Source organism: Ostrinia nubilalis, chromosome 27 (assembly GCF_963855985.1).
Source record: "Ostrinia nubilalis chromosome 27, ilOstNubi1.1, whole genome shotgun sequence".
NCBI lineage: Eukaryota > Metazoa > Arthropoda > Insecta > Lepidoptera > Crambidae > Ostrinia > Ostrinia nubilalis.
Window position 1 is genome coordinate 4,542,357 of NC_087114.1, and position 25,764 is coordinate 4,568,120.

The following is a 25,764-nucleotide window of genomic DNA, read 5'->3' on the forward strand; positions in this document are numbered from 1 at the left end:
AGCAGTGGACGTCCTGTGGCTGGAATGCAAATGAAGGAGTAATATTTAAAGAAAACAAGCATTATTCAAAAAATATTTATTTCAAAGCCCTTAAATTTACAGTTTCACAAATTATTTAACTACCCTACCGTCCATTTTATAAGACTACGAAACCTTTATTTATTTACAATCTTAACAATCAACTTATAATAAATATCTAGATAAACGCGAAAGATCGTTACCACATGCTAAAGGATTTTTGTCCTTCATCCATAAAGTGCTGGACGGATTTTGATGAAAGATTACAATGATAAGTAATACTTAAACATTAGTATCGTCAAAATAACATACATAACATGCCTCACATCACTGAAACCTGCGCGAACGAAAAGTAAGTAGATACAAACAATTCTTTTATGTATATCATTATCATTATAACTTACTCTTCCTATTGATCATTTTCTTGAGTTCTTTTCTCAGGATCTTCCCACTTGGGTTCTTTGGTATGGCTTCTACAAACCGCACGCCGCCTCGCAAACGCTTAGGATTGGAGAGCTGGAACAGAAATGTTTGGTTCAATAAGGTACAGGATTCAAGACAGACTACATTTTTGCTGCAAGAAGATTAAAGATTACGACACGGCCATTTTGTAGCTTGCCATCAATGCATGGTTTCGCAAATAGCGATGCCCATCCCAGAAGAGATTCGGGAACCAAACAAAAAATGAGTATTCTATATAATCTGGTCATAAATCATAGTCTGGTCTACGAGCACGTAGGATTTTGTCCAATGACCCCAAGCTACCCATCCTTATCGCTCGCGCGTAATTATATTGCTGTCGCGCTCGCACAATCACTGCGGCCGCCCGTCGCACAGTCGCGACAGCAATATAATTACGCGCGAGCGATAAGGATGGGTAGCTTGGGGTCTTTGAACAAAATTCTACGTGCTTACAGACCGGGCTTTACCTTTATTTTCAAACGATAGCATGTTTCCGGTCCCTGGGTTATAGGTTATAGCGAATAGCAATGCGATCAAGGGTCCATCTTTGAAAAAGACATTACGATGTACATTATTTTCTTTTGAACCCTATAGAATTAAAGATAGACGATGAATCTATAAAGAAACATCGTGGTGAAGATCATTCTCATCTCTATTTTCTGTTGACGTCACACCCTCTATGAAAGATGAGAGAATATGTCCATAATGTTCTGTGAAACAGATATATACCTCTCAACCATGAACAGCTGTATCTGTCAGTCACCTTAACGCTCGGTCCCTAAAAGGAGATGCTTAGTAAATAGGAGAGGATGCTTAGGTGCTGTACTATCTCCACCATGCCATGAACTGCTGTATCTCCTTGTCGGTCACTTGTTTCCAAATAAGATCCACTTGTGGGTCTGTTTGCTAGATGCTAGGTTCCTTAGAGGTGACAGCACATTACTTTAGATACTTACTCTCTTAGCCACGAACTGCTGTATCTCTTTGTCAGTCATGTATCCAAAGATTCACTATTGAGTTTTCTTGGTAGATACCTGCTCAGAGATATAGGTACCTACTTACTCTCTCTGCCATGAAGTGCTGTAACTCCTTGTCAGTCACTTGTCTCCAAAGATCCACTAAAATTGCTTAGTAGATATCTACTCAGAGATGTACTCATTCTCTCAGCCACGAACTGCTATATCTGTCTCCAAAGATCCACTACTGGGTCTGCTTGCTAGGTCTCTAAAGATAGAAGAAGACAGCAGTAATATACTTTTTCAGCCACGAACTGCTGTATTATCTTTGTCGGTCATTTGTCTCCAATGATCCACTAGTGGGTTTGCTTAATATTAGGTTTCTGAGGATTGAAGATAGCACAAGAGAGCACCTATCTTTCCACATAACTATAGTACCTACTCTCGCCACATTTCACACTTACCAAGCAAAACTCACACTTTCCACATTGCTATAGTTCGCAGTCTCGTCTCGATCGTTTGTCTCTGTCACAGCGCGAACCGCTGCCTTTACAAAGAGCTGTCCTTGTTAGTCACTTGTCTCCAAAGATCCACAGTTGAGTTTTCTTGGTAGATACCTACTCAGAGATGTACTCACTCTCTCAGCCACGAACTGCTGTATCTCCTCGCCAGTCACCCTGGCGCCCGGCTGCCTGGCCACGAACGCGAGCGGCACCTCCCCTGCTGACTTGTCTGGCACCCCTACTACACCCGCGTCGCGCACCGCCGGGTGTTCTAATAGTTGAGCGAGACAGCAGGGATATACTCACCATAGATTGAGTAGCGGTGCTGTGGGTCCTTAAAGATATAAGGTGATAGCACAGTAATATTTTCTAGGATACAGCAAAGATGTTATTATTTTACTCTCTGAGACAGCAATTGCTCCTTCAAAGGTCCACTAGTGTGTTTGCTTGGTAGCTAACTTTAGTGACAGCACAGGAGACGTATTTTTTCTAGGAGGCAGCAGATTGTTCTTACCTTCTCTTTTAGCCACTTTAATTCTTGTCAGTCACTTGCTTTCAAAGATCCCAAAGTGTGTCTTTTTGCTTATGATAGAAGGTGACAGGTTTTCTAGAAGACAGCAGAGATATAGTACTCAATCTCTCAGCCACAAATTGCTGCTATCTCCAGGTCTGTCACTGGTCTCCAAAGATCCACTAAGTACTTAGTGGATAAGCTGGTAGCTCCTTAAAGATTAACAAGTTTTCTAGAAGACAGCAGGCACTTACTCTCTCAGCCACGAACTGCTGTATCTCCTTGTCAGCCACTTGTCTCTAAAAACTACTGATGGGTTTGCTTGGTAGGTCCTTAAAAATATAAAAGGTGACAGCACAGGATACGTATCTTTCTACATTACTCTAAATACTTACTCTCTCAGCCACGAACTGCTGTATCTCCTCGCCAGTGACCCTGGCGCCCGGCTGCCTGGCCACGAACGGGAGCGGCACCTCCCCTGCTGACTTGTCTGGCACCCTCACCACGCCTACATCGCGCACCGCCGGGTGTTCTAACAGTTAGAGCGAGACAGCAGGGATATACTCACCATAGATCCACTGTTGGGTCTTATTGGTAGGTCTTTAAAGATAGAAGGTGATAGCACAATAAGATGCTATAGATATAGGTGCTTACTTTCTCAGCCACTAACTGCTTTCTCCTTCTCAGTCATTTATTTCCAAAGATCCACTAAGTGAGTTTTCTTGGTAAGCCCCTAAAGATAGAAGGTGAGGTTTTCTAGAAGACAGCCGAGATATACTTACTCTCGCAGTCACGAACTGCTGTTTCTCCTTGTCACTTACTTGTCTTCACAGTCTTGATTCGCTAGTAGATTGCTTGGTAGTAGCTTCAGAAGGCTGTACCCACTTGTCAGTCACTTGTCTCCAAAGATCCACTACCGGGTTTGCTTGGTAAGTAGGTCGCTAAAGATACAAGGTGACCGATTTTCTACATCACTTTAGACTCTTACTCTCTCAGCCACGAACTGCTGTATCTCCTCGCCAGTGACCCTGGCGCCCGGCTGCCTGGCCACAAACGCGAGCGGCACCTCCCCTGCTGATTTGTCTGGCACCCCTACTACACCTGGGTCGCGCACCGCCGGGTGTTGTAACAGTTAGAGCGAGACAGCAGGGATATACTCACCATAGATCGAGTAGCGGTGCTGTAGGTCCTTAAAAGATGGAATTTCTATGAGATTTTTTATAGGAGACAGCAAAAATGTTACACTCTCTCAGTTACAGTCACAAGGTACTCTCTCTTACAACCACGAACTGAAGCTGCATCTCCTTTTCATTCACTTTTCTCCAAAGATCCATTAGCGCGTCTGCTTGATAGGTCCATAAGAGCAGTTTCAGACTAGCGTTTTATACGCGCGTATAGTGACAGTATCTCTATAAAACAGCAGACACTCTCAGCGACAAACTGGTGTATCTCCTATGGTCAGTCACTTGTCTTCATAGTCTTGATTCGCTTGTAGATTGCTTAGTAGTAGCTTCAGAAGGCTGTACCTCCTTGTCAGTCACTAGTATCTATGGATCTGGGTCTGCTTGCTAGGTCTCTAAAGATGGAAGAAGAAGACAGCAGTGATGTACTTACTCTCTCAGCCACGAACTGCTGTATCTCCTCGCCAGTCACCCTGGCGCCCGGCTGCCTGGCCACGAACGCGAGCGGCACCTCCCCTGCTGACTTGTCTGGCACCCCTACTACACCTGCGTCACGCACCGCCGGGTGTTCTAACAGTTAGAGCGAGACAGGTCCTTAGATAGCACAGACGGATGTTTTTGTAACAAAGATGTTACTTACTCTTTCTGCCATGAGTTGCTGTAGGTACCTCCTTCAAAGGTCCACTAGTGGGTTTGCTTGTTAGGTAGACAGTGACAGCACAGGAGACGTATTTTTTCCAGGAGACAGCAGATTGGTCCTTGCTCTTTTAGCCACTTTCTTTCTTGTCAGTCACTTGTCTCCAAAGATCCACTAGAGTGTTAGTTTGCTAGATTCTTAAGAATAGAAGGTGACAGTTTTGTAGTCTAGAAGACACAGTAGACATTCTTAACTCTTTCAGCCATGAACTGATATAAGTATCTCCTTATCAGTCTCTTATCTCCAAAAAACACTGGTGGATTTGCTGATAGGCCCTTAAAGATTGTCAGGTTTTCAAGAAGACATTAGGTACTTACTCTCTCAGCCACGAACTGCTGTATCTCCTCGCCAGTGACCCTGGCGCCCGGCTGCCTGGCCACGAACGCGAGCGGCACCTCCCCTGCTGACTTGTCTGGCACCCCTACTACTCCCGCGTCGCGCACTGCCAGGTGTTTTAACAGTTAGAGCGAGACAGCAGGGATATACTCACCATAGATCGAGTAGTGGTGCTGTAGGTCCTTAAAGATGGAAGGTGATAGCACAGTAATATTTTCTAGGATACAGCAAAGATGTTATTATTTTACTCTCTGGGACAGGAATTGCCCCTTCAAAGGTCCACTAGTGTGTTTGCTTGGTAGCTAACTTTAAGTGACAGCACAGGAGACGTATTTTTTCTAGGAGGCAGCAGATTGTTCTTACCTTCTCTTTAAGCCACTTTGATTCTTGTCAGTCACTTGCCTTCAAAGATCCCAAAGTGTGTCTTTTTGCTTATGATAGAAGGTGACAGGTTTTCTAGAAGACAGCAGAGATATAGTACTCAATCTCTCAGCCACAAATTGCTGCTATCTCCAGGTCTGTCACTGGTCTCCAAAGATCCACTAAGTACTTAGTGGATAAGCTGGTAGCTCCTTAAAGATTAACAAGTTTTCTAGAAGACAGCAGACACTTACTCTCTCAGCCACGAACTGCTGTATCTCCTCGCCAGTGACCCTGGCGCCCGGCTGCCTGGCCACGAATGCGAGCGGCACCTCCCCTGCTGACTTGTCTGGCACCCCTACTACACCTGCGTCACGCACTGCCAGGTGTTCTAATAGTTGAGCGAGACAGCAGGGATATACTCACCATAGATCGAGTAGTGGTGCTGTAGGTCCTTAAAAGATGGATATTCTATGAGATTTTTTCCAGGAGACCGCAGATATATTCCTACTTACTCTCTGTCACGAACTATTGACCTCCTTCAAAGATCCACTAGTGGGTGTGCTTGTTAGGTAGTGACAGCACAGATGTATTTTTTCCAGGTGCCAGCAGATTGTACTTACTCTTTCAGCTACTTGGATTCTTGTCAGTCACTAGTCTCCAAAGATCCACTAGAGTGTTAGTTTGCTAGATTCTTAAGAATAGAAGGTGACAGTTTTCTAGTCTAGAAGACACAGTAGACATTCTTTACTCTTTCAGCCATGAACTGATATAAGTACCTATCTCCTTATCAGTCTCTTGTCTCCAAAAAACACTGGTGGATTTGCTGATAGGCCCTTAAAGATTGTCAGGTTTTCTAGAAGACAGCAGGTACTTACTCTCTCAGCCACGAACTACTGTAAGTATCTCCTTGTCAGTCACTTATCTCTAAAGATCCACTAGTTAGTGGATAAGCTGGTAGCTCCTTAAATATTGACAGGTTTTCTAGAAGACAGCAGGTACTTACTCTCTCAGCCACGAACTACTGTAAGTATCTCCTTGTCAATCACTTATCTCTAAAGATCCACTACTTAGTGGATAAGCTGGTAGCTCCTTAAAGATTGACAGGTTTTCTAGAAGACAGCAAGTACTTACTCTCTCAGCCACGAACTGCTGTATCTCCTCGCCAGTGACCCTGGCGCCCGGCTGCCTGGCCACGAACGCGAGCGGCACCTCCCCTGCTGACTTGTCTGGCACCCCTACTACCCCCGCGTCGCGCACTGCCGGGTGTTCTAACAGTTAGGACGAGACAGCAGGGATATACTCACCATAGAGCACTAGTGGTCCTTTGAAGATGGAAGGTGATACCACAAAAGTATTTTTTCTAAAAGACGCCAGAACTTTACCTACTCTCTCAGCCATGAACTGCTATAAGCATTTCCTTGTCAGTCAATTGTCTCCAAAGATCGGCTAGTGGACCTGCTTAGACTGTCTTCACTGTCTTGATTCGGCAGAGTAGATTTCGAGACGGCAAAGATGTCACTTACTCTTTCTGCCATGAATTGCTGTACCTCCTTCAAAGGTCCACTAGTGTGCTTGGTAGGTAGCTATAGTGATAGCTCAGGAGACGTATTTTTTCCAGGAGACAGCAGATTGTACCGTATTTGTACCTTGCTCTTTTAGCCACTTTCTTTCTTGTCAGTCACTTGTCTCCAAAGATCCACTAAAGTGTGTGTTTACTAGCTAAGAATAGAAGGTGTCAGTTTTCTAGAAGACTGCAGCAGCAGAGATTCTTACTCTTATAGCCACGAACTGCTATAAGTATCTCCTTATCAGTCTCTTGACTCCAAAAACACTGGTGAATTTGCTGATAGGGCCTTAAAGATTGTCAGGTTTTCTAGAAGACAGCAGGTACTTTCTCTCTCAGCCACGAACTGCTGTATCTCCTTGTCAGCCACTTGTCTCTAAAAACTACTGATGGGTTTGCTTGGTACGTCCTTAAAAATATAAAAGGTGACAGCACAGGATACGTATCTTTCTACATTACTCCAAGTACTCACTCTCTCAGCCACGAACTGCTGTATCTCCTCGCCAGTGACCCTGGCGCCCGGCTGCCTGGCCACGAACGCGAGCGGCACCTCCCCTGCTGACTTGTCTGGCACCCCTACTACACCTGCGTCACGCACTGCCGGGTGTTCTAACAGTTAGAGCGAGACAGGTGAGATATACTCACCATAGAGCGAGTAGCGGTGCTGTAGGTCCTTAAAGATGGAAGGTGATAGCACAGTAACATTTTCTAGGATACAGCAAAGATGTTATTATTTTACTCTCTGGGACAGGAATTGCCCCTTCAAAGGTCCACTAGTGTGTTTGCTTGGTAGCTAACTTTAGTGACAGCACAGGAGACGTATTTTTTCTAGGAGGCAGCAGATTGTTCTTACCTTCTCTTTTAGCCACTTTGATTCTTGTCAGTCACTTGCCTTCAAAGATCCCAAAGTGTGTCTTTTTGCTTATGATAGAAGGTGACAGGTTTTCTAGAAGACAGCAGAGATATAGTACTCAATCTCTCAGCCACAAATTGCTGCTATCTCCAGGTCAGTCACTTGTCTATATACTTATACTTATAGCTAGATAAGCTGGTAGCTCCTTAAAGATTGACAGGTTTTCTAGAAGACAGCAGGTACTTACTCTCTCAGCCACGAACTGCTGTATCTCCTTGTCAGCCACTTGTCTCTAAAACTACTGATGGGTTTGCTTGGTAGGTCCTTAAAAATATAAAAGGTGACAGCACAGGATACGAATCTTTCTACATTACTCCAAGTACTCACTCTCTCAGCCACGAACTGCTGTATCTCCTCGCCAGTGACCCTGGCGCCCGGCTGCCTGGCCACGAACGCGAGCGGCACCTCCCCCGCTGACTTGTCTGGCACCCCTACTACACCTGCGTCACGCACTGCCAGGTGTTTTAACAGTTAGAGCGAGACCTGTCCTTAGATAGCACAAACGGATCTTTTAGGGGACGGCAAAGATGACTGTTACTCTTTCTGCCATGAATTGCTGTAACTCCTTCAAAGGTTCACTAGTGTAGTTGGTAGGTAGCTATAGTGATAGCTGGTGACAGCTCAGGAGACGTATTTTTTCCAGGAGACAGCAGATTGTACCTTGCTCTTTTAGCCACTTTCTTTTTTGTCAATCACTAGTCTCCAAAGATCCACCAGAGTTGTGACTAGAGTGTTAGTTTGCTAGATTCCTAAGAATAGAAGGTGTCAGTTTTCTAGTCTAGAAGACACAGTAGACATTCTTACTCTTTCAGCCACGAACTGATATAATTATCTCCTTATCAGTCTCTTGTCTCCAATGATCCACTGGTGGATTTTTTTGGTAGAAGGTGACAGGTTTTCTAAAAAACAGTAGGTACTTACTCTCTCAGCCACGAACTACTGTAAGTATCTCCTTGTCAGTCACTTATCTCTAAAGATCCACTAGTTAGTGGATAAGCTGGTAGCTCCTAAAAGATTGACAGGTTTTCTATAAAACAGCAGGCACTCACTCTCTCAGCCACGAACTGCTGTATCTCCTCGCCAGTGACCCTGGCGCCCGGCTGCCTGGCCACGAACGCGAGGGGCACCTCCCCTGCTGACTTGTCTGGCACCCCTACTACACCTGCGTCACGCACTGCCAGGTGTTTTAACAGTTAGAGCGAGACAGATGAGATATACTCACCATAGATCGATTAGTGGTGCTGTAGGTCCTTAAAAGATGGAATTTCTATGAGATTTTTTCCAGGAGACCGCAGATATATTCCTACTTATTTACTCACTGTCACGAACTATTGACCTCCTTCAAAGATCCACTAGTGTGTTTGCTTGTTAGGTGCCTAGATAGTGACAGCACAGAAGACGTATTTTTTCCAGGAGACAGTAGATTTTACTTACTTTTTTAGTCACTTTATTTCTAGTCAGTCACTTGTCTCCAAAGATCCACTAAGTACTGGCTCTGCTTGCTAGGTCTCTAAGATAGAAGAAGAAGAAGACAGCAGTGATATAGTTACTTACTCTCTCAGCCATGAACTACTGTAAGTATCTCCTTGTCAGTCACTTATTTTTGTAGAAGACGACCGCAGAGGTATTCCTACTTACTCTCTGTCACGAACTATTGACCTCCTTCAAAGATCCACTAGTGGGTTTGCTTGTTAGGTAGTGACAGCACTGATATATTTTTTCCAGGAGACAGCAGATTTTACTTACTCTTTCAGACACTTTTCTTGTCAGTCACTTGTGTCCAAAGATCCATTAGTGTTAGTTTGCTACATCCCTAAGAATAGAAGGTGTCAGTTTTATAGAAGACACAGCCGTTATTCTTACACTCTTTCAGCCACGAAAAGCTGTTGTATCCTTGGCAGTTACTTGTCTCCAATGGTGGTGACAGGTTTTCTAGAAGACAGCAGGTACTTACTCTCTCAGCCACGAACTGCTGTATCTCCTCGCCAGTGACCCTGGCGCCCGGCTGCCTGCCACGAACGCGAGCGGCACCTCCCCTGCTGACTTGTCTGGCACCCCTACTACACCTGCGTCGCACACTGCCAGGTGTTCTAACGGTTAGAGCGAGACAGCAGGGAATTATACTCACCATAGATCGAGTAGTGGTGCTGTAGGTCCTTAAAAGATGGAATTTCTATGAGGTTTTTTCTAGGAGACAGCAAAGATGTTACACTCTCTCAGTTACAGTCACAAGGTACTCTCTCTTACAACCACGAACTGAAGCTGCATCTCCTTTTCATTCACTTTTCTCCTAAGATCCATTAGCGCGTCTGCTTGATAGGTCCAGAAGAGCAGTTTCAGACTAAAGCCCGGTCTGTGAGCACGTAGAATTTTGTCCAATGACCCCTAGCTACCCATCCTTATCGCTCGCGCGTAATTATATTGCCGTCGCGACTGTGCGACTGGCACCCGCAGTGAGTGTGCGAGCGCGATAGCAACATAATTACGCGCGAGCGATAAGGATGGGTAGCTTGGGGTCATTGGACAAAATTCTACGTGCTCACAGAACAGACTATAGCGTTTTATACGCGCGTATAGTGACAGTATCTCTATAAAACAGCAGACGCTTACTCTCAGCGACAACTGGTGTATCTCCTATGTCAGTCACTTGTCTTCATAGTCTTGATTCGCTTGTAGATTGCTTAGTAGTAGCTTCAGAAGGCTGTACCTCCTTGTCAGTCACTAGACTCTATAGATCTGGGTCTGCTTGCTAGGTCTCTAAAGATAGAAGAAGAAGACAGCAGTGATGTACTCACTCTCTCAGCCACGAACTGCTATAAGTATCTCCTTGTCAGTCACTTGCCTCCAAAAACCACTGGTGGATTTTCTGGCAGGTCTTCAAAGAAGTGACAGGTTTTCTAGAAGACAGCAGGTACTTACCCTCTCAGCCACGAACTGCTGTATCTCCTCGCCAGTGACCCTGGTGCCCGGCTGCCTGGCCACGAACGCGAGCGGCACCTCCCCTGCTGACTTGTCTGGCACCCCTACTACGCCTGCATCGCGCACCGCCGGGTGTTCTAACAGTTAGGACGAGACAGCAGGGATATACTCACCATAGATCGATTAGTGATGCTATAGCTCCTTAAAGATGGAATTTTTATGAGATTTTTTCTAGGAGACAGCAAAGATCTTACACTCTCTCAGTTACAGTCACAAGGTACTCTCTCTTACAACCACGAACTGAAGCTGCATCTCCTTTTCATTCACTTTTCTCCAAAGATCCATTAGCGCGTCTGCTTGATACGTCCATAAGAGCAGTTTCAGACTAGCGTTTTATACGTGCGTATAGTGACAGTATCTCTATAAAACAGCAGACGCTTACTCTCAGCGACAACTGGTGTATCTCCTATGTCAGTCACTTGTCTTCATAGTCTTGATTCGCTTGTAGATTGCTTAGTAGTAGCTTCAGAAGGCTGTACCTCCTTGTCAGTCACTAGACTCTATAGATCTGGGTCTGCTTGCTAGGTCTCTAAAGATAGAAGAAGAAGACAGCAGTGATGTACTCACTCTCTCAGCCACGAACTGCTATAAGTATCTCCTTGTCAGTCACTTGCCTCAAAAAACCACTGGTGGATTTGCTGGTAGGCCCTTAAAGATTGACAGGTTTTCTAGAAGACAGCAGGTACTTACTCTCTCAGCCACGAACTGCTGTATCTCCTCGCCAGTGACCCTGGCGCCCGGCTGCCTGGCCACGAACGCGAGCGGCACCTCCCCTGCTGACTTGTCTGGCACCCCTACTACACCTGCGTCGCGCACCGCCGGGTGTTCTAACAGTTAGAGCGAGACAGCAGGGATATACTCACCATTTCGAGTAGTGGTGCTGTAGGTCCTTAAAGATGGAAGGTGATAGCACAGTAATATTTTCTAGGATACAGCAAAGATGTTATTATTTTACTCTCTGAGACAGCAATTGCTCCTTCAAAGATCCACTAGTGGGTTTGCTTGTTAGGTAGACAGTGACAGCACAGGAGACGTATTTTTTCCTGGAGACAGCAGATTTTACTTATTCTTTCAGCCACTTTATTTCTAGTCAGTCATTTGTCTCCAAAGATCCACTAGTGTTAGTTTGCTAAATTCCTAAGAATAGAAGGTGACAGTTTTCTAGTCTAGAAAACACAGCAGACATTCTTCTCTTTTAGCCACGAACTGATATAAGTATCTCCTTATCAGTCTCTTGTCTCCAAAAAACACTAATGGATTTGCTGATAGACCCTTAAAGATTGTCAGGTTTTCTAGAAGACAGTAGGTACTTACTCTCTCAGCCACGAACTGCTGTATCTCCTTGTCAGCCACTTGTCTCTAAAAACTACTGATGGGTTTGCTTGGTAGGTCCTTAAAAATATAAAAGGTGACAGCACAGGATACGTATCTTTCTACATTACTCTAAATACTTACTCTCTCAGCCACGAACTGTTGTATCTCCTCGCCAGTGACCCTGGCGCCCGGCTGCCTGGCCACGAATGCGAGCGGCACCTCCCCTGCTGATTTGTCTGGCACCCCTACTACCCCCGCGTCGCGCACTGCCGGGTGTTCTAACAGTTAGAGCGAGATAACAGGGATATACTCACCATAGATCGAGTAGTGGTGCTGTAGGTCCTTAGAAGATGGATTTTCTAGAAAGCAATGATGTTATTCTCTCAGCTACGAATGCTGTTATTTTTAGTCACAAAGTAGTGGGTCTATCTCCAAAGAAGGTTACAAGTTTTCTAGAAGACACAGCCAGATATAGGTACTCTTACAACTACGAACTGAAGCTGTATCTCCTTGTCAGTCACTTGTTTCCAAGATCCCACTACATCTACTTACTTGGTCAGATGCACAGATGCAGGTCCTTAATGGCAGCACAGGATATGTATCTTTCTATATACTTACTCTCTCAGCCACGAACAACTGTGTATTCTTGTCAGTCACTTGCCTCCAAAAACCACTGGTGGATTTTCTGGTAGGTCTTCAAAGAAGTGACAGGTTTTCTAGAAGACAGCAGGCACTCACTCTCTCAGCCACGAACTGCTGTATCTCCTTGTCAGCCACTAGTCTCTATAGATCTGGGTCTGCTTGCTAGGTCTCTAAAGATAGAAGAAGAAGACAGCAGGTACTTACTCTCTCAGCCACGAACTGCTGTATCTCCTTGTCAGCCACTAGTCTCTATAGATCTGGGTCTGCTTGCTAGGTCTCTAAAGATAGAAGAAGAAGACAGCAGGTACTTACTCTCTCAGCCACGAACTGCTGTATCTCCTTGTCAGTCACTAGTCTCTATAGATCTGGGTCTGCTTGGTAGGTCTCTAAATATAGAAGAAGAAGACAGCAGTGATGTACTCACTCTCTCAGCCACGAACTGCTATAAGTATCTCCTTGTCAGTCACTTGCCTCCAATAACCACTGGTGGATTTGCTGGTAGGTCTTCAAAGAAGTGACAGGTTTTTTAGAAGACAGCAGAGATATAGTACTTACTCTCTCAGCCACGAACTGCTGTATCTCCTCGCCAGTCACCCTGGCGCCCGGCTGCCTGGCCTCGAACGCGAGCGGCACCTCCCCTGCTGACTTGTCTGGCACCCCTACTACTCCTGCATCGCGCACCGCCGGGTGTTCTAACATTGATAGAGCGAGACAGGTCCTTAGATAGCACAGACGGATGTTTTTTGTAACAAAGATGTTACTTACTCTTTCTGCCATGAGTTGCTGTAGGTACCTCCTTCAAAGGTCCACTAGTGGGTTTGCTTGTTAGGTAGACAGTGACAGCACAGGAGACGTATTTTTTCCAGGAGACAGCAGATTGGTCCTTGCTCTTTTAGCCACTTTCTTTCTTGTCAGTCACTTGTCTCCAAAGATCCACTAGAGTGTTAGTTTGCTAGATTCTTAAGAATAGAAGGTGACAGTTTTGTAGTCTAGAAGACACAGTAGACATTCTTAACTCTTTCAGCCATGAACTGATATAAGTATCTCCTTATCAGTCTCTTATCTCCAAAAAACACTGGTGGATTTGCTGATAGGCCCTTAAAGATTGTCAGGTTTTCAAGAAGACATTAGGTACTTACTCTCTCAGCCACGAACTGCTGTATCTCCTCGCCAGTGACCCTGGCGCCCGGCTGCCTGGCCACGAACGCGAGCGGCACCTCCCCTGCTGACTTGTCTGGCACCCCTACTACACCTGCGTCGCGCACCGCCGGGTGTTCTAACAGTTAGAGCGAGACAGGTCCTTAGATAGCACAGACGGATGTCTTTAGGAGACGGCAAAGTTGTTACTTTATCTTTCTGCCATGAGTTGCTGTACATCCTTCAAAAGGTCCACTAGTGGGTTTGCTTGTTAGGTAGACAGTGACAGCACAGGAGACGTATTTTTTCCAGGAGACAGCAGGTTGTACCTTGCTCTTTTAGCCACTTTCTTTCTTGTCAATCACTAGTCTCCAAAGATCCACTAGAGTTGTGACTAGAGTGTTAGTTTGCTAGATTCCTAAGAATAGAAGGTGACAGTTTTCTGGTCTATAAGACACAGTAGACATTCTTTACTCTTTCAGCCATGAACTGATATAAGTATCTCCTTATCAGTCTCTTGTCTCCAAAAAACACTGGTGGATTTGCTGATAGGCCCTTAAAGATTGTCAGGTTTTCAAGGAGACAGTAGGTACTTACTCTCTCAGCCACGAACTGCTGTATCTCCTCGCCAGTGACCCTGGCGCCCGGCTGCCTGGCCACGAATGCGAGCGGCACCTCCCCCGCTGACTTGTCTGGCACCCCTACTACCCCCGCGTCGCGCACCGCTGGGTGTACTAACAGTTAGAGCGAGACAGCAGGGATATACTCACCATAGATCGAGTAGTGGTGCTGTGGCTCCTTAAAGATGGAAGGTGATAGCACAGACGGATGTTTTTTTGTAACAAAGATGTTAATTACTCTTTCTGCCATGAATTGCTGTACCTCCTTCAAAGGTCCACTAGTGGGTTTGCTTGTTAGGTAGACAGTGACAGCACAGGAGACGTATTTTTTCCAGGAGACAGCAGATTGTACCTTGCTCTTTTAGCCACTTTATTTCTAGTCAGTCACTTGTCTCCAAAGAGTGGATCTTGTGTGTTTGCTAGATTCCTATGAATAGGTAGGTGTCAGTTTTCTAGAAGACACAGCTGTTACTTCTTTCTCTTAGAGCCAGGAACTCATTTATCTCCTTGTCAGTCACTTGCCTCAAAAAACCACTGGTGGATTTGCTGGTAGGTCTTCAAAGAAGTAACAGGTTTTCTATAACACAGCAGGCACTCACTCTCTCAGCCACGAACTGCTGTATCTCCTCGCCAGTGACCCTGGCGCCCGGCTGCCTGGCCACGAACGCGAGCGGCACCTCCCCTGCTGACTTGTCTGGCACCCCTACTACACCTGCGTCGCGCACTGCCGGGTGTTCTAACAGTTGAGCGAGACAGCAGGGATATACTCACCATAGAGCACTAGTGGTCCTTTAAAGATGGAAGGTGATACCACATTAAATTTTATAAAAAAAAATAAAACCGACTCCAAAAAACCTACACTAAAAAGCAGAATAATAATTACTAATTACCTACTTATTTATTAGGACGAATTATTAATATTTATGTAGGTATACCATGATTGATACTTCTGGAGTCGGTGCCAAGATTATGAAACATGTAAAGTTTGCCTGCACCGACTCCAAAAGTATCAATCATGGTATACCTACATAAATATTAATAATTCGTCCTAATAAATAAGTAGGTAATTAGTAATTATTATTCTGCTTTTTAGTGTAGGTTTTTTGGAGTCGGTTTTATTTTTTTTTATAAAATTTAACTTATTTCTTGCTTTTTAGTTGACTAATTATTACCTTGATGTTACCACTGAAGGTAGGCAGTACATTGAGACCATATTCTTAATGTATATTATAAAAAAGTTCATCCCCAATTTTCCACCCTTGGGGGTGAAAATTTTCTTCAAATTCGCATGAAACCACCCTTTTGATAATACCTATTCAACAAAAAAATTATCGTTCAAATTGGTTCATAATCGGCGGAGATATTGCGTATAAAAAAGTTCATCCCCAATTTTCCACCCTTGGGGGTGAAATATTTTCTTCAAATTCGCATGAAACCACCCTTTTGATAATACCTATTCAACAAAATAGTAATCGTTCTAATTGGTTTATAATCGGCGGAGATATTGCGTATAAAAAAGTTCATCCCCAATTTTCCACCCTTGGGGGTTGTTTTTTTTATTATTAAATTTAAATGGGACCACCCTTGAGATATTACCTATACGCTGAAAAAAGATTTGTTCAAATCGGTTCATAATTGGCGGAGCTATCGCGTAACAAACATAGAAAAAAAAAAAAAAAAAAACATACGGGTCGAATTGAGAACCTCCTCCTTTTTTTGAAGTCGGTTGAAAAGTATTTTTTCTAAAAGACGCCAGAACTTTACCTACTCTCTCAGCCATGAACTGCTATAAGTATTTCCTTGTCAGTCAGTGTGTAGTCCAAAATATGGGTGTCCTAGTTTTATATCTACTTTCATTTCAAAGAATAAAACATGCATGTTAAAAATATGAAATGTTGTCAATTGTCTTCAGAGATCGGCTAGTGGACCTGCTTAGACTGTCTTCACTGTCTTGATTCGGCAGAGTAGATTTCGAGACGGCAAAGATGTCACTTACTCTTTCTGCCATGAATTGCTGTAACTCCTTCAAAGGTCCACTAGTGTGCTTGGTAGGTAGCTATAGTGATAGCTCAGAAGACGTATTTTTTCCAGGAGCCAGAAGATTGTACTTACTCTTTCAGCCACTTTATTTCTAGTCAGTCACTTGTCTTCTAAGTTCCACTGGGGTGTTAGGTAGTTTGCTAGATTCCTAAGAATAGAAGGTGACAGTTTTCTGGTCTATAAGACACAGTAGACATTCTTTACTCTTTCAACCATGAACTGATATAAGTATCTCCTTATCAGTCTCTTGTCTCCAAAAAACACTGGTGGATTTGCTGATAGGCCCTTAAAGATTGTCAGGTTTTCAAGGAGACAGTAGGTACTTACTCTCTCAGCCACGAACTGCTGTATCTCCTTGTCAGCCACTTGTCTCTAAAAACTACTGATGGGTTTGCTTGGTAGGTCCTTAAAAATATAAAAGGTGACAGCACAGGATACGTATCTTTCTACATTACTCCAAGTACTTACTCTCTCAGCCACGAACTGCTGTATCTCCTCGCCAGTCACCCTGGCGCCCGGCTGCCTGGCCACGAACGCGAGAGGCACCTCCCCTGCTGATTTGTCTGGCACCCCTACTACACCTGCGTCGCGCACCGCCGGGTGTTCTAATAGGAGAGCCTCGATTTCTGCTGGGGCCACCTGGGACAAGTTTATTAATTAGAAATACTAAATTTTGGTGCACATAACTCGTAAAACTGATGACCATTAGAGCGTGTGTTGACGATTCGGTTTTTATTGTATCTGGTCCAGTGCCAGGCCGGTGCCAGAAGTGCGACTGCCGAATAGTCAATTTCCACCCGATCCAGTAACGTACTGGGCTGGTCTGTACAGATAAGATCTCGAGTGGCGATCATAGACCGGAAAACGTAATGTGGGCAGACTCAGTGGACCGACGATCTGGTGAAGGTTTTTGAAGAACCTGGATGGTGGCAGTGCAGCATCGGGCGGTGTGACGACCTCATGAAGGCAGCTGGATGCAGGCTGCTACCAACCGAGTGATGTGGAAATCATTGGAGGAGGCCTAGCCCTAGATGGACGTCCTGTGGCTGAAATGGTGAGTCCATCCATGAAGCTTCGTTTTTGTCGATAATGTTCTACCTCGATGCGTTCCGAACATTTTACAGTTTACTGTATTTAAAACAGCTCTGTTATTATAAGTATACCCTATTTAAAACAGCTCTGTTATTATAAGTATACCCTCTTTAAATGTAAAATCAAAAAATCAAAATCAAAAGTATTTATTCAGTTTAGACCACAAGTGGCACTTATGAACGTCAAAATTATTATAGAAAATAATAAAAAAGAAAAGTTGGCCCTTATCTAACAAAAACACCTCACCTGTAAAGCCTTATACTTGATCAGCTCCTTCATCCGGTCCACAATGTAGAAGCTCCCATCTTCATCGTAATACCCAACGTCCCCTGACATATAGAAGCCTTCATCATCGAAGTCTGCCTTCCGGTCCTTCCCCACGTAGCCTTTCATGACCATTGGACCTTTGACGCAGATCTCGCCAGGCTGGTTCGGCCCGAGGGGTACTCTGGTGTCTATATCGACTACCTAGAAAAAGAAATAAGTTAAATTTAAAAGCAAGCAAAGCTCGTATGTAATTTAATGGCAAGTAGACAACACAAGGTGGACCGACGACTTCATAAAGGTAGCAGGAAGGTGCTGGATGCAGGCAGCCACCAACCGGCCATTTTGGAAATCATTGGAGGAGGACTATGTTTAGCTGTGGATGTCCTAACTCCTATGAAATGATGATGATGATGATCAAGTAGATAACGGATAATGCATACAAATCTTGGTAGAAACCTAACCTACGTTACATAAGTGCTCATCATACGCGTGCTAATGCTTGCAACGGGATTAAATGAAGGCTGGGTATCGTTTTAATGCTTAGCTGTGACTGGACCTTACGTGGTCTTCTTAGTGCAAAAGCAAATGCTATAGTCCTCCCACCACTTCAGCGCTCACCAGTTATCTACTAGTGAGTAACAGGACTACTCTACAGTGGCGCTAAAACGATAGCTCTCATTCCAATAGACAGTTCTTCTTCTTACTTTCATTTAATAGAAATCGTTTGAAAAATCCCTGACATGGGTCCCTAACTCCCTAGACTTATTCCCTAGATTGAGCCTTTAAGAGGATTGTCTATAAAGTTTTATGTATAATGACTTTATTTCAGTTTGAATTAGGTCTGAAGATTTGATGATGGTGATATTATAAACAAATTTATGGCAATTATTACCTTCATAACAGCACACGGCACGGGCTTCCCGACGCTCCCTGGTTTCTGCTTGTGGTCTGGCAAGCCCCTGGTGATGGCCAGGGTGGCCTCTGTCATTCCGTACCCTTGCAACACCGTTTCGATGTTTGGCAACCTGTAACAATCCCAATAAATAAAGGATCTACAGCTTGACCGCCAATAAACACCCAACCAGTGAAGGTCACGTTTGTCCCGGGGGAAAGTGAAACTGTCATTGGACCCGCAACGAAATTAATCAGAAGAACATACGAGGAGTTGGAAATTAAGACTCGACTTCCTCCCATTGCAAAGCGGATGACAGGTGACAAACAAAGGTATGTTGTGCGGAAGTGGAAAAATTGTAAGTGACTATAATGAATGTTCTTCCTTCTTACTTTGCTTTCAACAATTCTTCCGTCTCCTTCTGCAGTGGCGCGGCCCCGGAGTAGACTATCTTGACGGAGCTGAGGTCGTATTTGCTGGCAGCTTTGCATATGGCCACCACTAAAGGTGGCACTACCGTCATTTGAACTATCTGAAAATATTTTTGTAATATACAAAAAACATGCTTTTTCTTCTTCCTAAAACTAATTGGTCAAATTGGCGCTTATTGCATTTCATTTCATGCATGTTACAGAAGGATGTGTTGTCTCTTTTTGACCACAATAGGGTGTCACGAATAATATTTAACGCTGACTGTATTTATTATTTAGGGTCATCATCATCTCAGCCATAGGACGTCCACTGCTGAACTAGGCCTCCCCCAATGCTTTCCATGTTGCCCGGTTGGTTGGTTATTATTTAGGTGTTAACAAATAACACCCCACCGATCAAACTTACCTTATATTTCTCAATAGTCTTCAGAAACACGTCCAAATCAAACTTGGTAAGGAAGACCGACGTTCTGCCAGTTGTCAACGTTCCCAGAGTGTTGTTCAGGCCCATGGTGTGAAACCATGGAGCTACGGCAAGTACTATTTCGGAATTGGTCGATTTGGGCCTGGGAGTATAAAATTATTTCATAATCACTGGCACCAAGGCGTCCACTGCTGAACATGGGCCCAGATGATTTCCATAATGACCGGTTGGTAGTAGAATGCTGCATCCAGCGACCTCACAAAGGTAGCAGGAAGGCGCTGGATGAAATTTACTTTATTTTATTTTTTATCTTTTCTTTTATGTAGATAGCTCAATATGAAATTACAGTAACCATTTAAAGGTAATATGCAGATTACAGATTACTCTGCCTTAAAAACGGTGTATTCCACTTTGATCACCTGGATTTGATCACCCAGGTGATCAAAGCTGATTCTAGCTGACTCCAGGCAACACTTTAGTGTCCTTTGATCACCCATGGTTAAGATTACCAACGGGATCAAAGTGGACTTCTTATCCATGCCATGAGTGATCAAAGGACACCAAAGTGTCGCCTGGAGATAAATGGAGATAGAATAGACCTTAAAAAACTTTGTTTTACAGTCATATCTGCAGGAGCATGACCCTCTCTAATTTACCAGAGGCAAATGGTGGATTTGGCCTACACTCCCCACGCTGGCCAGACGGGTTGGGGAGGCCTGATGTTCACTTTATGTTATGAGCCTTAAAGTTAATGTAATAACTTACATATTACACTGCGACAGCACATTCAAATGCGTCTGCATTACTCCTTTAGCCAATCCAGTGGTCCCCGACGAATATAAAATAAATATCGGGTCTATCTGTCCGTCTACATCCACCACATCGAATTCTTCTAACTTAACGTTCCTTGCTAAATAATTATTAACGATAACGTTACCGGTACCGTTGTTGTTCGATACCGCTAAGTCGTTATATAACAGAGTGTTGTGTGGTCTATGGTTTCCAAAGACAATAACGGTTTTTATGTACGGTAGAGATCTGAAAGTTTTGCCGTGCACTTTGTAGGCCTGTTGCGATAGAACTACGATTTTGGGTTTCGATATGCTCATAGCGTGCTTGACTTCGTCTGAAAACATAAATTGTTAAAATATTAATTTACTAGCTTCCGCCCGCGGCTTCACCCGCGTGAAATTTTATCTGTCACAGAAAAACGTTATTGCGCGCGTCCCTGTTTCAAGAACCGGGATAAAAACTATCATGTCCTTTTCCGGGACTCAAACTATATCTATGCCAACATCAAAATCGGTTCAGTGATGAAATTAAAAATGAAAATGATGGTCAATCAAATTGCGTTTTAAAATGCTCAATAACCCATCATATTTTCTAGATCTGACTCTCAGCTACATTAATAGCTCGTTTTCCTATTTAAAAAGTAGTTCAGGCACCTGATATTTGAGGAATTGTCGAAGCAGTGTCCTTTTTAGGCCTTTTTGGAGAGTCAAGAAAATCATCCGACTGGTCGGACGGACGGATCCGAGTTCAGGGGAATGTAATTCTTAAACGCAATGATTAACATATATAATTTTTTTACCAGTTTCTAGTGACGAATTAAGCTACCTACCCAACTTTTTTCAGACTTTTTTGATGGCTAGAAATATCCCATTCTCATTACTTTTTCAACACCCTTCGTATAATTAATTACCTAACACCTCTCTTTCTTGCAATATAAATGAATCTACTTACTTTCTGTATACCCAGTGTTGACAGGCGTCACAATGGCGCCCGCGCACGCTACCCCTATAACTACCCCCCAAAACTCAAACGTGTTCTCTGAACATAGAGCTATAGTGTCTCCCTTTCTCACGCCTAGATGAGCGAGCGAGACGGCGAAGTTCATCGCTTGTTGAGCCACTTCACCGTATGTTATACTCTCATTAGTAGAGCCGTTAATCTGAAACAAAGGAAGCAAATTTAAGTTTCGTGGATCATTTTTAATGCCGTTTGAAGGCAAGAGACAAGATACTAAAGCCCGGTCTGTGGGCACGTAGAATTTTGTCCAATGACCCCAAGCTACCCATCCTTATCGCTCGCGCGTAATTATATTGCTGTCGCGACTGTGCGACGGGCGCCCGGGCGCCAGTGAGTGTGCGAGCGCAACAGCAACATAATTACGCGCGAGCGATAAGGATGGGTAGCTTGGGGTCATTGGACAAAATTCTACGTGCTCACAGACCAGACTTTAGGTAAGATGGATTTAAAGACAAGGGTTACAAGAAGTAGAAAAGGCACAATTTAAAAGAAGGCGAAGCACTTATATTATCTGAATTTTGAAGCAATTTTTCAGAAAATTATTAAAAAATGCCTTAATTATGTGAACTTAATTAATTGAGTTAGCTGCTTAGATTTAAGTCTGCAACTGACTCTATGCAATGCAATATTGGTATAACGTCATAGAAAATTGGTAAAGTAATGTTTGACTCATGGATTGAACATATTATTCTGAGTCTCATGGATTATAGTAATCAGCTTTCAGTCGTGAATATTCACTTTTACCACAAAAAGAAATTGTCTAAAACTTTAAAACATAATGCCGAATAATAAACATAGCTATTACCTATTCTTATCACAAATTATCTTCACGTTTTCTTTATCTATCTAGTCCCTATCGGGCAATAACATCGTTTTATGTAATAATTAAGTAGGTTATTTGATTTGTCTTGATTATACGACCATAAAAGAAAATACTCAAGTTTAAAGTACAATTTCAAAGACTGCTTGTTCATTAATTTAACACCGTCGTTTCAGCCAAATGACGTCCACTGCTAGACAAAGGCCTCCCCCAAGGTTTTCCATAATGAACGGTCCTGCGCTGCCCGCATCCAGGCTCTTCCCGCGACCTTCACCAGATCGTCGGTCCACCTAGTAGGAGGCCTGCCCACGCTACGTCTTCCAGCCCTTGTTTTAACACCATCTGGTCATTAAATCTTCAGCATGACTCTCTAATTTACCAGAGGCAAATGGAGGATTTGGCCTACACTCCCCACGCTGGCCAGACGGGTTGGGGAGGCCTGATGTTCGCATGTTTGTCCCTTAGTCGCCTCTTACGACATCCACGGGAAGAGCGGGAGTAGTCCTGTTTGACTCTACCAGAACTACTACAATTACAATCTTAAAATCTATACTAATATCTAAGCAACTCTGTCTGTCTGTCTGTCTGTCTCTCTTTCACGCCTAAACCATAGATCTTGATGAAATTTGGCATAGAGATAGTTCGAGTCCCGGGAAAGGACATAGGATAGTTTTATCCCGGTTTTTGAAATAGCGACGCGCGCGATAAGGTTTTTCAGTGACAGACAAAATTCCACGCGGGCGAAGCCGCGGGCGGAAAGCTAGGTATACCTACATATAGATCGTTTCATCCACGAAGACGCGTCCCACCATTCTTCCGATAATGTTTGAGTGTTATCGGCACACGCTAAATTATCCATGAGCACACGCACACTACAATAATGACGCTCGGATTGCTCGGATCAAACTCCCCACACCCCGCGCTTCCCTCGACCAAAGATTGGTGGGGCGCGTCTTCGTGGATGAAACGATCTAAACCTATTATTTTCCTATTCATTTATTAAGATAACTAACTTCTCAAGGTGCTCTATCTAAGTAGCTACATGAAGGTCGTTACCAGAATAGATTATCTGACATAATTAAATGAAAATGTATCTTCTATTGAAAAATTTCCGTCTATTTATATTGTAATTTTTACGTTGATGTCACAGCTTTTGTCTTTTTTACGGTTATCAGCGCATAAATCCACCGTAAAAGGACTACTGGTCTATTTAGAAATCATTGGGGGAGGCTTATGATCAGCAGTGGATGACCTGTGGCTGAAATGAAGATAATGAATAATGGATGATATAATAAGCTAACATTCATCATCACCATCATTTCAGTCACAGGGCGTGCTCTATCCCATGGAGGCATCCCGTTTTTTGCAGTATCCCGTTTAGTATTACCAGGCCTGTTCATCTCCGCGAGTTTACATTGAAAACAAAACACGCACGATGGCCCCCTACAGGATTACTATTCGACAAGGCCTCACATACGAGCGAACATTGACTCACGCACGCGTATTCTTGTGTATGATGGAAAAAAAAATGTACTAAATACTGTGCAGTATTTAACTGCCTAAATAATAATAAAAACACAGAATGTACTTTTTTAAGTTGCCTGAAGACACTGAGAGGTAAATAAGTAGTTAATATTATTCATGATAATTCATGCTAAATCATATATTTCCTCCGCCATTTTCTGCAGTTTGGCACCTCACGTCACATCATTTTACCGAAGTCAGCCCTATAGCTTCGGCGCAGTACAGATCACTGACGTTTGTCAACAAAATGGTGCTTGACTCTTGAGACAAGCTAAATTACACCATATTATCAATGACATTGAGCATACATTTCTTTAAATACCTTCGCGAAGTAAAACTTCTGTACGTAGTACTTATTATTATTCTTTGGTATTACCTCTACCTCATTATGCAGTCGTCATCGTTTGCAGTGTCCCGCAAAAAACCTATCCGTTCTAATTTGAAATTAGAAATTCAAACTCTTGTGTGTTTTCACGACAAAAAAACTGAATTGTCATGGGGAAGGGCCCTTAGAGGATAGGCCCATAAGAGCTACCTTTTTTATTTCCTATATTTTAACGTTCATAAGTGCCACTTGTGATCTAAATTAAATAAAATATTTTTGATTTTCATTTTTGAATTTGTTATGATTCTGTATTTGAGTTTATTCACCACTATACTCCTACATGGGAATCGAACTAGTGACATTTGAATTGGCTGTTCAATCACACTTGTTAACTCGTAAGCAGAGGCAAAGTCCAACTTTTTTCTGAATCATCGTTTATTTATTGAATACAGTAAAGATAAGCTTGGTAGCTTGTTTTTAAGTTTAAAACATGATGTTTATTTAAATGCCATTTAAATACACAATATAACCTAGCCTAGCTAAACATAAGTTTAGTAGGTATGTAGGTACCTACCTTGTTTTTAATTTTAAAACATGATGAATGCTCTTTTATGAAATACCTACCTAGCTGATATGAGTGTTGCATTATGTGCCAAATGTGTTTTATGTCAATACATAAGTAGTAAATACATTTCTGACAAAGATGATATTGTGACTGAAATAATATGGCTTTATTTTCCCAATTTAGGGAATCGTTAAACAAATTATTATGCAAGGGGACAGGAAGAATTCGCAAGGAATCTAAAACGTGGGGATCAAAAGGAAAACTAACTTCGAAAAATATGAAAATTTTTAGTTTTCACTTGCGTTGCTTTGTGGCTTATTTTATATTTTAATAAACTACTAGCGACTGCGGTGCTAAGTATACATAATAAACCTTCCTCTTGAATCACTCTATCTATTACAAAAACCGCATCAAAATCCGTTGCGTAGTTTTAAAGATCTAAGCATACATAGGGACAGACAGCGGAAAGTGACTTTGTTTTATACTGTAGTGAAATGGCAGTATAGAGACGACTCTAACAAACATTTACTATCTTGTTCATTCAGTAAAGATTGATAAAGCTCTTTACCAACTGAACTAAATAAAACATTGCATAGCTCTAAATATAATCGTTATCTTGCAAGCGAGTTGTAAACAAATTATACATTGCTCAAACTCAACTTTAATCATTAGCAAAAATATTTAAAATTCAATCGAGCGAATTGGCCCACTTTTAGCTTGGTCCACGGGCCAAGTAGCCGGTTTAAATTTTTAAATATTTTTCCTGCTAAAACTGGGCCCACCTTCAATGTTTTTATTAACAAATTAAACACCAAACTCTACTCTAGAATCAGAGTGGGCCCAGTTGCAGAGATAAAATATTTAAAAATCCAGCGACTTGGCCTGTTTCAATGATAAACAAAACATGCAACAAGAAAGAGACAAAAACTCACAAGCGCTGTCTTCTCTCTCACACTCCACATCTTTTCGATCATATAGTCTCCCAAATGCAATCTGGCAGGAACCTCTAAATCCTTGGAGCCGTATAAGTAATTGCGATTTCTCAACATAATGATAATTATTGTTAGTTTTTATCAATACGTACACACGTGCGGTGTGATGGTTACGCGAACGTGCACTGAGTGTACTTGTATGTATTGCAATCTTTTAGTAAAGAGCGCAAATGTTTCTGTAAAATATAGTCATATAAAATACTTAGTAGTTACATAGTCATATGTTGTAGATAGATGTATGTACTATGTTATGTTAGATGTATACACTTGTTACCTAAAGAGGAAAAATTTGAAAAACTTATGCCCGTTTTCACCATCAATCCCTAATTTTTAAGTGACCCCTATGGTAACGCATAACAGGAATTTTGTTTTCATAGGGGTCACTTA

The 25,764-nt window shown here is 42.9% G+C and overlaps 1 protein-coding gene across 1 annotated transcript; it reads right to left on the bottom strand.

The window, feature by feature from the left end:
- Positions 1-396: 396 nt before the first annotated feature.
- LOC135085031 (uncharacterized) lies at positions 397-25,501 on the bottom strand. Its single transcript, XM_063979813.1, has 9 exons — positions 25,318-25,501; positions 21,086-21,293; positions 20,108-20,468; positions 19,325-19,484; positions 18,880-19,019; positions 18,488-18,620; positions 17,575-17,796; positions 16,705-16,875; positions 397-534 (listed from the first exon to the last, which is right to left on the bottom strand). The coding sequence occupies exons 1-9, from the start codon at positions 25,432-25,434 to the stop codon at positions 412-414; spliced, it is 1,635 nt and encodes a 544-aa protein (XP_063835883.1). The 5' UTR covers positions 25,435-25,501; the 3' UTR covers positions 397-411.
- Positions 25,502-25,764: the final 263 nt, after the last annotated feature.

Coding starts and splice junctions, on each gene's coding strand:
- LOC135085031 (XM_063979813.1), bottom strand. CDS start 25,434: ATGTTGAGAAATCGCAATTACTTATACGGCTCCAAGGATTTAGAGGTT. Junction 17,797..18,487: donor TGCCGTGTGCTGTTATGAAG/GTAATAATTGCC, acceptor TTCTTTTTCTAG/GTAGTCGATATAGACACCAG. Junction 535..16,704: donor AGCAGTTCGTGGCTGAGAGA/GTAAGTACTTGG, acceptor TTTCTGTTCCAG/CTCTCCAATCCTAAGCGTTT.